This window comes from Nannospalax galili, unplaced genomic scaffold (genome assembly GCF_000622305.1).
Source record: "Nannospalax galili isolate Female #2095 unplaced genomic scaffold, S.galili_v1.0 scaffold341, whole genome shotgun sequence".
Taxonomy (NCBI): domain Eukaryota; kingdom Metazoa; phylum Chordata; class Mammalia; order Rodentia; family Spalacidae; genus Nannospalax; species Nannospalax galili.
The window spans coordinates 1480615-1496178 of NW_008346082.1; the positions used below are offsets into that span (position 1 = coordinate 1480615).

General features: G+C 42.9%; 1 protein-coding gene across 1 annotated transcript in view; it reads right to left on the bottom strand.

The window, feature by feature from the left end:
* Window positions 1-15564, bottom strand: part of Dnai1 (dynein axonemal intermediate chain 1) — a 78767-nt gene that overhangs the window by 48898 nt on the left and 14305 nt on the right. The window contains exon 2 of the mRNA XM_008842449.3: window positions 2222-2254. Coding sequence (XP_008840671.1) covers window positions 2222-2254 — 33 coding nt within the window. The remainder of the gene's footprint in view (window positions 1-2221; window positions 2255-15564) is intronic.

Genomic DNA, 15564 nt, shown 5'->3' on the forward strand with positions numbered 1-15564 from the left:
CAGAGTCTCCCCATAGCCCCAGCTGGCCTGGAACTAACTATGTAGATCAAGCTAGCCTTGAACTCACAGAGATCCTCCTGCCTCTACCTCCCAAGTGTTGGGATTAAAGGCATGTACCAGTAGGCCAGGCAATTTTTTTTTAATATTTATCAAAAACATTCAAAATAAAGCAAGAAATTTTCATTATAAAATTGGAAAACTTGGGGCTGGAGAGATGCTTCAATAGTTAAAAGTACTGACTGCTCTTGTAGAGGACCTGGGTTCTGTTCCCAGCACCTTCATGGCAGCCAACAACTGTCTTTAACTCCAGTTCTATGGAATTCAATGCCCTCTTCTGGCCTCCTTGGGTACTGTATGACACTGGTGGACTTACACACATGTAGGTAAAATATACACATAAAAAAATAAATTGATTAGCTGGGCATGGTGGCACACGACTTTAATTTCAGCATTTGAGAGACAGAGGCAGGCCTCTGTGAGATTCAGGCCAGCCTGATCTATATAGGGAATTCCAGGTCAGCTGTGGCTACAGGGAGACCCTGTCTCAAAAAGACCAATAATAACAATAATAATAATAATAACTTAGTTAAATAAATAAATAATTAAAAATAAAGTTTAAAATTAAAAAATAGACTGGAGAACACCCAAGCGAAGAAGACTAGCGCTCACTACGGAAGGCAGGACCCAGGTATGAGCACAGCCTTTTATTTACTTATTTATTATCTTTGGTCTTTCTGAGATGGGATTTTCTTGTAGCCCCAGCTGGCCTGGAACGCACTATGTAGACCTTTGTCTTAGTTTGTTCTTCATTGCTGTGACAAAACACTCTGACCAGTACCAACTTGGGGAGGAAAGGGTTTATTTGTCTTACATCTCCCAGATCGCAGTTCATCAGGGAGCCCAAGGTAGGAACTCAGGGCAGGAACCTAGAGGCAGGAGCTGAAACACAGGCCATGGAGGATAGCTGCTTACAGGCTTGCTCCCTCGGCTCCTGCTCAGCCTGCTTTCTTATGCAACACAGGCCCACCTGCCCAGGGATGGCACCACCCACAGTGGGCTGGGCCCTCCCACATCACTCATCAAGAAGATGCCCTTCAGACATGGCCACAGGCCAGTCCAATAGAGGCAATTTCCCAATTGAGGCTCCCTCAACCCAGGTGTGTCAAGTTGACACTAAAGCTATCCAGCACAACCTTGAACTCACTCACAGAGATTCGCCTGCTTCTGCCTCCTGAGTGTTGATATTAAAGGCAAGCACCACCACGCCCAGCAAGAGCACAGCCTTTCTAAAGAACATTTGGAAATATTTACCAAAACCTCATAGCTGTTCATATTCTTTGACTCAAGCTAGCTTTAAAAGATTTACTTTATTTTTAATTGTGTGTGTATGTGTGTGTGTGTGTGTGTGTGTGTGTGTGTGTGCGTGTGTATTGTGAACATGAGTACAGGTGACTGCAGAGGCTAGAGGTGTCAGATCTCCTGGAGCTGGGGTTATAGGCAGTTGTGAGTCACTCAGTGTGGGTGTTGGGAACGATACACAGGTCCTCTGGAAGAGTGGTATGTGCTCTTAACCACTGAATCATCTCCAGCCCTTGACTCAAACTTACATGTAGGAATTTATATTAAGGAAATAACCAAAGACATGCTCAGAGATATAGGTATATGAATGTTCATCAGAGGGTTAGTCATAATAACAAAAAGGAATTATCTAAGCATTTCCTCTAACGTGAGGAACTAAGTATGGTATGACCTTAAGGAACATATGGTAAAATATTATACAGTAATTCCAAATGATACTATAAAAGCATATTAGCAATGGAAGAAAACCTAAACTTTTACATGAAAAACATGTCATAATATACACCATTTTATTCCATTTAAAAATAAATACAGATAATTTTTTTTGTCTCTTTTGAGACAGGGTATCCCTGTAGCCCCAGCTGTCCTGGAACTCACTATGTAGTCCAGGCTGGCCTTGAACTCACAGAGATCCGCCTGCCTCTGCCTCCCGAGTGCTGGGATCAAAGGTGTGCGACTGCGCCTGGCAATATAGATAATTTTATATATGCATAAAAATATCCAGGAGGCTATAACATCACATTAATTAAAAGATATCTTAAGGTAGTAGGTTTGGATTCTCTAAAAATATATAGATAATATTTTCAGTAGAAGAAAAATGCTATTAGCATCTTGTTGAGAGACTGGAGCTCTCAGCACTTACTCTCTTCCTGGATCCTCTGAGAATGTTGAAACTCTGAGGGAAAAAGAACAGAGGTCAGTCATAAGTGAAGTGACATGGGAATATCATGAGCAGCATCAGAGCGAGGCTTCTGCCCAAGGACCTTGCAGCAAAGAACTTGAGCTTTCCCAAGTCTCAGAAACAGTATGGGAGCCACTTTCAGTGGCAGCTGGTGCCTCTTAGCTGACAAGGAGGTCCTGTGTCTGAGGTAGCCCTGTTCTAGCATCAGCAAGACCAACCTATGAAGAATAACCAAGTAAACTTAGCACTGGGCATTTCTTAATTGTAATTAGTTTAATGAAATTCTTTTTTGGTATTTTTGAAACAGGGTCTCCTTGTAGCCCCAGCTGGCCTGGAAGTTGCTATGTAGAGCAGGCTAGCCTCAAACTCAAAGAGATCTGCCTGCCTCTGCCTCCCCAGTGCTGGGATTAAAGGCATGTGCCACCACACCCAGACTTCAATGAATATATTTTTTTTAATTTTTATTACTTTTATGTGTATGCATGTATTGCCTGCATGTAGGTAAGTGTACCCATGTCATACAATACCCGTGGAGGACAGAAGAGGCTGTCAGATCCCCTGGAACTAGAGTTACAGACAGTTGTTAGCTGCCATGTGGGTGCTGGGATTCAAACCCGGGTCTTCTGCAAGAACAACCAGTGTTCTTAACTGCTGAGCCATCTCTCCAGCCCCTAATGAATATTTTTAAGGTATATGTATGCTAAGGCTTGGGGAATGTAGCTCAGTTGGCAAAGTGCTTACCTAGAATGCATGAAATCCTTAATATCACATAAAACCAGGTATAGGAGCCGTAGATGGCTCAACAAGTAAAGGCACTTGCCACCAAATCTGACAACCTGAGTTTGATCCCTGGAAACCACATGATAGAAAGAGAATACACTCCCACAAGTTGTTCTCCATATGCATGCTGTGTCACAAATGTGTGCACATGTGCACACATACACACAAAATAAATAAATGAAAAAAATCAAACCAAACTGAACCAAACCAAACAAAAAAAGAAAACAGGGTCAGGTGGCACATACCTGTAATCCCAGAACTTGTGAGGCAGAAGCAGGCAGATCTCTATGAGTTTGAGGCCAGCCTGGTCTACATAATGAGACTGTCTCCAAAAAACAAACAATACAAACAAAAAAACCCCAGGTGCGGTAGTAGAGGCTTGTATTCCCAGCACTGGGGAGGGGAAGGCAGGAAGATGAAAAGTTCAAGGTCATTCTTGGCTACATAGCAAGTTTGAGGCCAGCCTGTGTTATACAAGACCCTGTCTCAAAAACAAAATAAAGTAGCCAGGCCGGTGGTGCACGCCTTTAGTACCTGCAACTAGGAAGGCAAGCAGATCTCTGTGAGATCGAGGTTGGCCTAGTCTACATAGCAAGATCCAGGCCAGCTGGGGCTACAGGGAGATCCTGTCTCAAAAAGACCAAAAATAAATAAATAATTAAATAAATAAAATAAAGTATATGCTAAGAGTTCAGCTCTAAGGCAATATGAGGATTTCAAAGGCACATTATATTCATAAACACTTTGGGGGGATCAATATAAGCTCCTTATGAGCAGGTACTTTGCCTTGAATGCTGCTGTATCCCCAGCATCTAGAAGTCTCAAAATACAGAAGGTGTTCAAATTACTTACAGAATGCATTAATGAATTCTATCAAACCTCATTAATGATCATAACCTTGGGAAAAGGTTTTTCTCTCTTGGCTTCAATTTCTTCATCAGTAACAGGTACAGGATAGGATATGATAATCTCCAGTTCTCTAAGCTCAAATGTTATGTTCTCAAGAACATATGGTTTGAATGTTCTCCCCAAAGTTCACATATTGTAAGCCTGGTCCCCAGGTTGGGTACTAAGAAGTGATAGGATCTTTAGGAAATGGGGCCTAGTGGGAAGCCCTGGGGCCACTGAGGCATGCCTTCAAAAAGGATTAAGGCAGCTCTACAATCTACCTGTGGTAGTTCTCAGAGAGAATGGTTATAAAGGGAGCAAGTCTGGAACCCCCTTCTCTCTCTGCTTCCAGGTTCAAGATGTGATGCTTTCTCCTGTACAAGCTCTGCCATGAGGTCCTCACCAGAGCAGATCTGATGCAGGAGCAATGCCCTCGAGTCTCCAGAACTGTAAGCTAAAATAACCTCTTTTCTTCAAAAGTTTTCTGTCTCCAGTATTTTGTTATAGTGACAGAAGCTGTCTAACATGAGCAGCATGCTCAGTTCAACTTGATAAACATTGTGGAGCATCTATTTCTGTGTCGTGAACTACCTAAGCAGTCGGACAATGACCCTATCCCCCCAAAATGATGAAGTCCTGCCCCAGTTTCCTTAGAGTCCATGGAAGTTACGTATATGGGATCAGTGCCCATCACTCACCCACTTAGAATATATTCTTTTAAAAGCTAATTCAGGGTGCTGTAGGAGTATGCGGGTGGTACCTACCAAGCTTGAGGTGCTCAAGAAAGATTCCAGAGGTGGCCATCTATCAACGAGTGTCAAAAGGACAAGACTAAGTGGAGATGTTTTATAAAAGGGAAAAAGCAGGTAAGAGAAGAGTGATGAGAGACAATACAACGTTCTACCCAACAAAAGTCTCAGAAGCAAAATCTGGAAGTTAGAGTTGACACTCTGTCACATTCTTACAATGACAAAGTCTTTGGGACTTGGATGGTGAGGAGGAGAAAAGGGATTCCAAGAGAAGAAAAAAAAAAACACATCACAGCCAGGGCTGGAATTGTGGTGGGGAGGGCAGGCAGCAGGATTCAGATTTCTGCCAGGTTGCCAAGGTTTCCAGTGATGGGAACCCTTTTCTGAGTCTAGGCCCCTATGGGCTTTCCTTTGAAGAGCCTCTGATCCCTAAGGTAATGGGATGGAAGCTTCACAATATGCAACAGCTTTCTGGCCCACAACAGAGCACTGGAGGGCCAATCCCAACCCAAACCACCTGCCTTAAATAGAAAATGAGATCCAGTTACCACTGCCCCCTGTAAATATGTCTGTAAAACATTTATCTGGCAATAAAAGAACTGACAAGGCAATTTGAGTGTAATTGTTTTTGGCAGTTGGAAATATTTCAATTAACACACTATAAAAGCCACACTATAATAAATGCAAAACAGGCCAATGAAATCAACTACAGCCCTCACCTCCCAACCATGGCAAAGGAGATTGAATGTCAGGCTGCCACTTTGGGCCCTTGGTCTTCCAGAAGGAGAAGCCTGAGACAGACAAGCCTGAATTCCTGAAGAGCTTTTGATGGTTGTTTCCAGAAGCCATCAAACCACAGAGGAAGAAAGCCCAGGCCCCTTCCCCAGGCGCTCAGAACTCTATCATCTGGCCCCCCATCTCCATTCCAGCCTGCTCTCCTACCCCTCCTCTACTAGGACTTTGAGGGGTAATCTATGATTCTCAGACCCTGAGCCTGACCTCAGCCTTCCCAGTCCCCTCCTTTGCTATTATTGCTGCTTCTGCTAGGAACATCAGCTCTTCTTTCCCCTTCTAGCTCCTGAGGCCTGTGCCTAAGGATCTCCTACCCACCTAGCATCGCCTTTACTTAATTCCTCTTGACCTTACCACCTTTACCCTGCTTCCCTCCACTCTTCCTCTCCTCAGTCTAAGCAGGCTCTCCACCACCTTTTAGTACCACAATGGTTGAGATTAAAGACCCAATTTGTCTTTTAATAGGCATCTATTGTCTCTGGGTTTTGGTTTCCTAAAGAGGACAGTACTATGAAAAGAATCATAATACTGCAGTATTAATGGGAAGTAGTTTAGAAATTCCAGCACTGGAGGGCCCCTAATTGCATGCTGTTGACCAAAGAAGGCCCTTCTTCTCTTGGACAAGCTATTCTATTTGACCAAGCAAAATCATCTATGAGGGAGGGAGGGAGCAGCTCATCTAGCCCCTATGGGAAATAAACAACCTAGCCCCGGTCATTAGTGAGATAACAGACATCCCAGCCTGACTGCCTTCACAGCTGATCACTCTTCTATTCCCATTGCCTACCTGCATTTGGTTTCCCTGGCTCCAGTTTCTGATCCCCCCAACACCCTGTGATTATATCAGTGTCACTGTTTTCAGCAATTGAGCACTTACTGTGGGTGAGCCACTTACTAAACTACTCATGTATATTATCTCATTTAATCTTTATTATCAACCTATGTGGGCAGAGCCATCATTATCACTACTTTACGGATAAGGAAAACAGGGCTTAGAGAGATGAAATAGCTGGTCACTAATTGACAGAATCTGAAACTGTATTTTGGTCACTATTTACAGTCTTCCTAAAACATAAACCTGATCATGTCACTCTCTTGATTTGAAGCCTCCAAGAACTCCCCACCAGTTATGAGACAAGGCCCAAGCGCCCCTCCCCCTATCATGACCTATTCCTTTCCTTTCCATAGCCACACTCAGTCACCTGTGTGTCTGGTGGTCAGATATGCCCCCCATAGCTTTGTCTGCCACGGGACAGTGGCTAACCTGGGAGAGGTTGCCCACATAAAATGACTTCTCTCCTGCATGAGTGGCAGGTGCTGTGCCCAGCTGCAAAGCTGTGTCAAATGAAGCCCCCGAGACAGTCCAAGACGCAGGACAAGGAGACAGATGAGGAAGAGAAGGCAGGAAGGAAAAGAGGAGCAGAGGAAATCTGAGGAGCTAAAAGTGAAGGACTCGGGGAAAGGCTCCTGGCCACACATGGACTTAAGACACCTGACAAAAAGTAAGGTGTTCCCTGTGCCTGAGATGATGGTAGCTCTTGGTTCCACTTCTATTTAAGCATCTGGATTCTTTGCATAATGACATGTCTTGGAGTCTGTTGTACATTTAAGAATTAGCTTCTATAAAAGAAAAAACAGTCTCTTTCTCCATGTTATGTGGCCCGTTTCCTGAGTCATTTGACTTCACTGCTCTATGCCAAGCATCTTGCTCCCTTTCCTCAATACCACCAACCATGACGTCTGGCTGCAATTAGCACCCTTCTGTCAGGCCAGCCTGTTGTGAGTCCACTTCCCTCATTAGGATGCAGTCTCTCAGAACCTCACCACCTCATTCTCCAGGCACAGTTCTGGATCACCTGCTTGGCTCAGCACAGTTTTAGAAGATCTTTAGGCTAACGCCTCTCCTCACTTCATCCAGCCTTCAGGACTGTCCCTTTTCTTTTTCTTTTTTTTTGAGACAGGGTCTCCCTGTAGCCCCAGCTGTCCTGGAACTCACTACGTAGACCAGGCTGGCCTTAAACTCACAGAGTTCCGCCTGCCTCTGCCTCCGGAGTCCTGGGATTAAAGGCATGCGCCACCACGCCCAGCCCCTTTTCTTTTTTAAAAAATATTTTATTTATGCCGGGCGTGGTTGTTCATGCCTGTAGTCCCAGAACTTGGGAGGCAGGGGCAGGCAGATCTCGATGAGTTCAGGGCCAGCCTGGTCTACATAGAGTTCCAGGACAGCTGGGGCTACAGGGAGACCCTGCTTCAAAAGGACCAAAATTTTTTTTATTATTTTTATTTTATGTGTATAAGTGCATTGCCTGCATGTATGTAAGTGCACCCGTGTTGTGCAATGCCTCGGAGGTCAGAAGAGAACTTTGGATTCCCCTGGAACTGGAGTTAAGGATGGTTCATAGCCACCATGTGGGTGCTGGGAATGGAACCCAGGTCCTCTGCAAGAACAGTCAGTGCTCTTAATCTCTTCTGGCCTCAGGACTGTCCCTTTTCATAACCAGCCTTCAGTGTACCCTACTCAGCATGTCCTAGGACACTTGGGAAAGCCAAAGAGCAGAGGACAGTTTCCTGAGAGAGCGAGATAGGTAACCATAGGCATTCTCATTTAAAGCAGTGACACACCATTCGCCTGGCACAATGCACAGGGGGAAGAGGAGTGCAGAGGAGAAAGCAGATGACCACATCACCATCCTAGATGCACTCTAGTGAACTCTCACTCTGCTAGGCACTAAGCAGTCATTATACCTGCTCCTCAGAGGCTTCTTGCAAAGCAGATAAAGTAGTTCTCACTTTATTTTTATTTTTATTTTTTTATATTTTTGGTATTTTTTTAGACAGGATCTCCCTGTAGCCCCAGCTGTCCTGGAACTCGCTATGTAGATCAGGTGTGTGAGACCACACCCGGCTCCTAGTTCTCACTTTAAAGACAAACTTTCTAATCAATGTAAAAGATGATTGTTGGTGTAGCCAGGCATGGTGGCGCATACCTTTAATCCCAGTACCCCGGAGGCAGAGGCAGGAGGATCTCTGTGAGTTCAAGGTCAGCCTGGTCTACACAGTGAGTTCCAGATCAGCTGGGGCTACAGGAAGACCCTGTCTCAAAAAGGCCAAAAAAAAAAAAAAAAAAAGGTTGTTGAGGCTGGAGAGATGGCTCAGTGGTTAAGAACACTGACGGCTCTAGCAGAGGACCCAGCACCCACATGGCGGCTACGAACCGTCCGTAACTCCAGTTCCAGGGGAAGCCCTCTTCTGACCTCTGCAGCACTGCAGGACACAGGTGCACTCACATACATGCAGGCAATACACGAATTCACATAAAATAAAAATAATAAATAAAATATTTAAAAAAGATGATTGTTACTACCTACTGTGCATTGACCAGCATTTATAATTAATTTGTTTTCCAACTGTTTGAGGAAGCTATGTGTATCCCTGAACATAATTTAGGGTAAAGAAAGAATATTTGAAGTTCTTAAACCATTCTTTATCATTTTTAAAATGATTAAAAAAATAAATTAAAAAATAAAAAGAGGGGGCTGGAGCAATGGATCAGCAGTTAAGAACACTGGTTGTTCTTGCAGAAGACCTGGGTTCGAATCCCAGCACCCACATGGCAGCTAACAACTGTCCATAACTCCAGTTCCAGGGGATCCAACAGCCTTTTCTGTCCTCTGCGGGCATTGCACCACACCGGTGCACTTACCTGCAGGCAATACATGCATACTCATAAAATTAAAAAACTAATAAAAATAAAAAAAAATAAAATGAGTGTGTGATCTGATGGAACCAACCAGAGCAAATGTAGGCTTTGGAGTCAACCTTACCTTGAATGTCCACTGTGCTCCTGGCTAATTCTATGACGCTAGGTAAAATACATGTCTTCTCCAAACCTCAGGATCTTTGTCTTTAAAAAGTATAGCAGCCCCCTCTCGGGCAATCAAAGGCTTGTTCTGATTAAATGAGGTGATGGACAGAGAGTATGCAATGTGGTGCCTGCAAGCTGGCAGCGTCACCCTGCTCTGCCCTGAGCCACACATGATCTGTGTGGCCCTTGGTCTATTACAAAGCACCACCCTATGGATGATTAGCATCTTCAACAGCTTCCATCTTTGCTAAGAACTCAATGCTGCAGCATGATTGTTCCTGGAAAGAGGGGCTCTTCAAAGCTAGCAAAGTCACAGACACAGTTTCCTCTTTCCTGGGGCCCGGGAGACTGTTTATGATTTCAGTTGTCTTGGTCCTTATTTTAAAGCTCACTAACAGGTTTCCATTAAGCTAAATTGAAACTAAATACCTCACCAGCTTGCAGCTTCAGTTTCTAAGAGTAGAAGCTCTTAGTCCCAAAGGAACGGCAACTCACCCGCATGTCTTCCTCCATCTACAGTGAATGCATCTCAAATCTCTGAGCTTAGTGCAAAGTCTAAAGCACACAGAAGGTACACAATAAGTGTTTAGTGAGAGCTTGAAGTTTTGGAACAGTGGTAGGCAGAGTAAGGGGCATTAATTATACACTGTTCTAAGAGTGCAAATTGATGCAAACTTTGTAGAATAATGTGGCAATATGTATCAAAATTCAGATACATATACTTCTCAACCCAACAATTCCTCCTTGAGTTTTTCTGACAGAAATTTTGTATATGTATCTTATGCATCTTGCTTATCCCCAAATTTGTTACTTTGTAAGCAAAATGTATTTGCAGCATTCTTTGTAATATTGCTAACTAGTCATCAAGAAGTACCTAGTTAAATAAAATGAAGCAAATTAGGGCTGGGGAATAGCTCAATCTGTAAAGTGTTTGTTGTGAGAGCATCAGGACCTGAGTTCCATCCCCAGAGTCCATGTAAAAAGTCAGTAGTGACTCAGACTTATGATCTTAGAGCTGAAGAGATAGACACCATGATCCCCAGGGCTTACTGGATAGCCAGCCTAGCCTAACCAAAGAACCCTGGGTCCCAGTGAGAGACTCTTAAATAACAAGACAGGGGGCTGGGAGAGATGGCTCAGTGGTTAAGAGTACTGCCTGTTCTTCCAAAGGACCCAAGTGCTGGGATTACAGCCATGTCCAACCACATCTAACTAGAATTCTTGAAAATTGTTAAAACAGTAAATTTTACCTATTTTTTTAAATTAATTTTATTATTTTTTTTATTTTTTGGTCTTTTTGAGACAAGGTCTCCCTGTAGCCCCAGCTGGCCTGGAACTCACTATGTAGATTAGGCTGGCCTCAAACTCACAGAGATCCACCTGCTTCTGTCTCCTGAGTGCTGGGATTAAAGGCGTGCGCCACCATCCCCGGCTTTATTATTTTTTAAAATCTATATATATGAGATTTTTGCCTGCAAGTATGTACATGCACCCATATGTGCAACACTGGCAGAGGTCAGAAGAGGGTGTCAGATCCCCTGAACTGGAGTTACGAACAGTTGTGAGCCACCATGTAGGTTCTGGGAACTGAACCTGGGTCCTCTGCAAGAGCAGCCAATGCTCTTAATCACTGAACCATCTCTCCAGCCACCCCCCCTTAACTATTCTTTTTTTCAATGTTTATTTATTTATTTATTTATTTTTATTTTATGTGTATGAGTGTTATGCCTGCACCCAAGTGTATGTTAGTGCACCCAAGTTGTGCAGTGCCTACAGAGGACAGAAGAGGGTGTCAGATCTCTTGGAACTGGAGTTACGGATGGTCGTTAGCCACCATGTGGCTGCTGGGAACTAAACCTGGGTCCTCTGGAAGAGCAGTTGGTACTCTAAAACATCTGGTGCTCTTAATCACTGAGCCATCTCTCCAGCCCCTCCCTTAACTATTCTTAACGCACACACAAAAGATAAATATGTGAGGTAATACACATTAATTAGCTCAGCTTAATTACTCTAAATGTTTACATACTTCAAAATATGTTGTACGGATATATAAACCTTTTATTAATTAAAAATAAATTACTAGCCGGGTGTGGTGGCACACGCCTTTAATCCCAGCACTCAGGAGGCAGAGGCAGGTGGATCTCTGTGAGTTCGAGGCCAGCCTGGTCTACATAGTGAGTTCCAGGACAGCTGGGGCTACAGGGAGACCCTGTCTCAAAAAGACAAAAAAAAAAAAGACTGGGTATAGGCTATGAAACTAGATAGGAGACCAACCAGAACAAGAGGTGTTGAGAAAGGATGGGGAAGGGGAAGGGAAAGGTCACAGCACAAGGGAGGGAGGGAGATGGGAAAGGAGAGGTGGGGGAAAGAAGCAACACAGACAAATTTTGTTTGGAAAATGCTCCAATGAAACCTAATACTTTGTAAGCTAATGAAAATTATAAAAACAAAGTGAAACTTTATAATGCTTAAAAATGAAACAAAAAGGAAGTTATAGGAGCTAAGTGTGTGGCTTAGTAGTAGAGTAAGTGTGAGGCCCTGGATTTGATTCTTAGCACAGGAATAAGAAAGAAAAGAGGGAAGGAAGGAAGGAAGGAAGGAAGGAAGGAAGGAAGGAAGGAAGGAAGGAAGGAAGGAAGGAAGGAGGAAAAGAAGGCAGGAAAGAAGGGAAAGAAGGAGGGAGGGAGGAAAAGAAGGGAAGAAGGAAGGAATGAAGAGAGGGAAGGTGGAAAGGAAAGAAGGAAAGTAGGAAGGGAGAAATGAAGAGGAAAGGGAAAAAGGCAGAAAAAACCCAAGGTACACAAAAATAGAGATCCATCTGCTTACTTTAAGAATATGTATCTACAGGGAAGGAGAGATGGATCAGTAAGTAAAGGAGCTTGCCACCAAGCCTGATTACCTGAGTTCAATCCCAAGGACCCACACAGTGGAAGGAGAGCACCAACTCCAGTGGGCTATCCTCTGACCTCCACATGTACACCATGGTGCACGTAACACACAGAAATAAAATGTAAAAAAAAAAAATTTAAAGACTATGTGTCTCTCTGGGCATGAGTGGTGCATGTCTTTAATCCCAACACTCATAAAGCAGAGGCAGGTAGATTTCTGTGGTATCGAAACCAGCCTGGTCTACATATCGAGTTCCAGGACAACTGGGGCTATAGGGAGACCCTGTCTCAAAAAAAAAGTGTGTCTGGGCTGGAGAGATGGCTCAGCGGTTAAGAGCACTGACTGCTCTTGCAAGAGGACCTGGGTTCGACTCCCAGCACCAACATGGCAGCTACGAACCGTCCTTAACTCCAGTTCCAGGGGAATCCAAAGTCCTCTTCTGATCTCTGTGGCATTGCACGACATGGGTGCACTCACATATGTGCAGGCAATACACTCATACACATAAAATAAAATAAAGTAAAATAAAATAAATAAAATGAAATAAAATAAAAAAGTGTCTATGTTTATTTGCATATACATATAAAATTTCTAGAAGATTATATAGAATCTCTTAACAATGGCCAACAGGCAATATGACTATAAACTGTGGGGAGGGGATGACAAAGACTATGCACCTTATACTCCTTGTTTTTTAGGTTTTTTTTTTTTGTTTGTTTTTGGTCTTTTTGAGACAGGGTCTCCCAGTAGCCTGAACTGTCCTGGAACTCACTATGTAGACCAGGCTGGCCTTGAACTTACAGAGATCTGCCTGCCTCTGCCTCCCAAGTGCTGGGATTAAAGGCATGTGCCACCATGCTGCCCCCTTTAAAAAAATTAGAATATTTTTATTATTCCAAAGAGAGGCAATTTTAAAAAATATTTTATCATTTTTATTTTATGTGTATGAGTGTATTGCCTGCATGTATGTAAGTGCACCCATGTCATGCAATGCCCACAGAGGATAGAAGAGGCCACTAGATCCCCTGGAACTGGAGTTATGGACAGTTGTTAGCTGCCATGTGGGTGCTAGGATTCAAATCCAGGTCTTCTGCAAGAACAGCCAGTGTTCTTAACCACTAAGCCATCTCTCCAGACCTGAGAAGCAATTTTTAACACATTTTTCCAGAAATAACTTGAAGTAAGTTACATAAAAATATATATACAATAAAGTTTAAGGGGGGAAAAATAGGAATAAGAAATCAAAGAGCAAAGGATTTGCCAACATGGGGACAACTTTGGAGGAATAATGAAGTCTCCATTAGCTCTGTTCTTTTTTTGTTTAGAAAATCCTAATGAATTTACTGGGCTTGCTAGCAGAGCATAGGGTGGGGGGCTTATTTATAGAAGACTGGGCATCCCCCATTTATTGGTACGCTGGGAAGTCCACACTCAAATATAGATCTTGTGACTTCCCAACAGTCGCACAAAATGGTGAGAGAGGTTCTTCATAAGTATTCTCAGCTTATATATTCTTAGCCCCTCACCCACATGCAGCTAAGGTCGACTGACTGGGTGGCAGGGGATAACTGACTTCCCCCTTGACTCCTTAACGAGTGTGGGAAGGAGGTGACTATAGATTTCCCGGCACTGTGGTCAGAGGACACCTCCAGGTAACACTCCACCCCTTCCTTCAGCTCTTTCTTTCTGCCAACCTCTTCCGCAAAAGTCCCTGAGACTTGGAGGGGGTTGCCCCTTTTTTAACTACATGTTTTAATATATTTTATGCAAATGTGCATTAATTTTTAAAGTTAATGTGCTAACTGGTAATTTAAAAATCAACAAAGTAGGGGCTGGAGAGATGGCTCAGCGGTTAAGAGCACTGACTGCTCTTTGAGAGGACCGAGATTTGATTCCCAGCACCCATATCGGGGCTATGTTCCGTCCTTAACTCCAGTTCCAGGGGAATCCGAAGCCCTCTTCTGATCTCCATGGCACTACACGGCATGGGCGCACTCACATACATGCAGGCAATACACTCATACACATAAAATAAAAATAATAAATAAATTATTTTTTAAAAAATCAACGAAGTATAGTGAAAGAGGATTTTCTTTCCTATTAATTCAACATTAGCACAGAGCTCAGAGGGCAGGAAAAGGAGCTAAAAGCCTAGCACTATGCCACCCTAGAAGTCCAAAGGGGAAGAAGCAAAATCTATGAGCCCCTTTTCAGCTAAGGCTACAGGAGGCAAGACAGTGTAAGGTTGGGGAGATGGCTTAACCAGTAAAGATGCTTGAGGCCAAGCCAAAGGACCAGAGTTCCAGCCTGGGACCTACATGGTAGAAGGAGATAAGGGACTCACACATGTCCTCTGAACCTCCACATGCACTCCCACACACATGCAAAATAAATAAATAAATTAATTAATTAATTAATTAAATAAATACATGTAAAAAGAGGGATTAAGAAAAAAGAGCTCCAAAGAATGCTGGCTTCCTGGCTCTGCCACAAACTCTATGTGACTCATTGAACAAGATATTCTCTAATCCTCATTCTCTTGCCTACAAAGTGGAGAAAAACATTAGTGCCCTCCTTACAGAGCTGATGTCAGAATGAAGGGAAAGCAATGCACGAATGGTACTCTTTCAGAGTCCAGGACACAGTGGGCCCTCAACTACCGATGGCAACATACCTTTTATGGTCACTATTATTATTCCACCATAGCTGGCTAAGCAAGTTAACTGAGCCCTTTTTGAGGGCATATAGTGAATATTGAAGCGCCCAGGTCTTAAGAAATGCTTGTCAGAAAGAAGCCTGTAAATATCAGGGTGTTTCAGCAAGAAGAATGTTTTGCATTTATATAACATCTTTCAGTTTACCACACATTTTGAGTATATAATACCATTTGACCTTCATAACAATCTTTGGTGGATGGATGTTGAATTTGTCAATGTTTTTTCTAAATCTACTGAGATGTCATTGAATAAATTTTCCTCTTCATTCTGTTAATATCAAGAAAGATTTGATTTTTTAAACGTTGAGCTAACTTGAATATTTAAACATTCTTGAAATAAATCATACTTGGTCTAATATGCTGTTCTTTTTATATATTGCTGGAACAGATTTAATAATATTTTGTTAAGTTTTTTGGCATTCCTGAGGAATATCAGTTTACCATTTTTTTGTATAATAACTTTGGTTTTACTATCAGGGTTATGTTACATCATTATCTTCTATTTTAAGAAAGACTTGGTGTAAGATTGGATTATTGTTCTTTTGTTTTGCATTATTTTTAAACAAAAACACCTTGCCCTTGTTTGCCTTTAATTTGAATCATCTCTCCTCAGCTTTCTTCACAG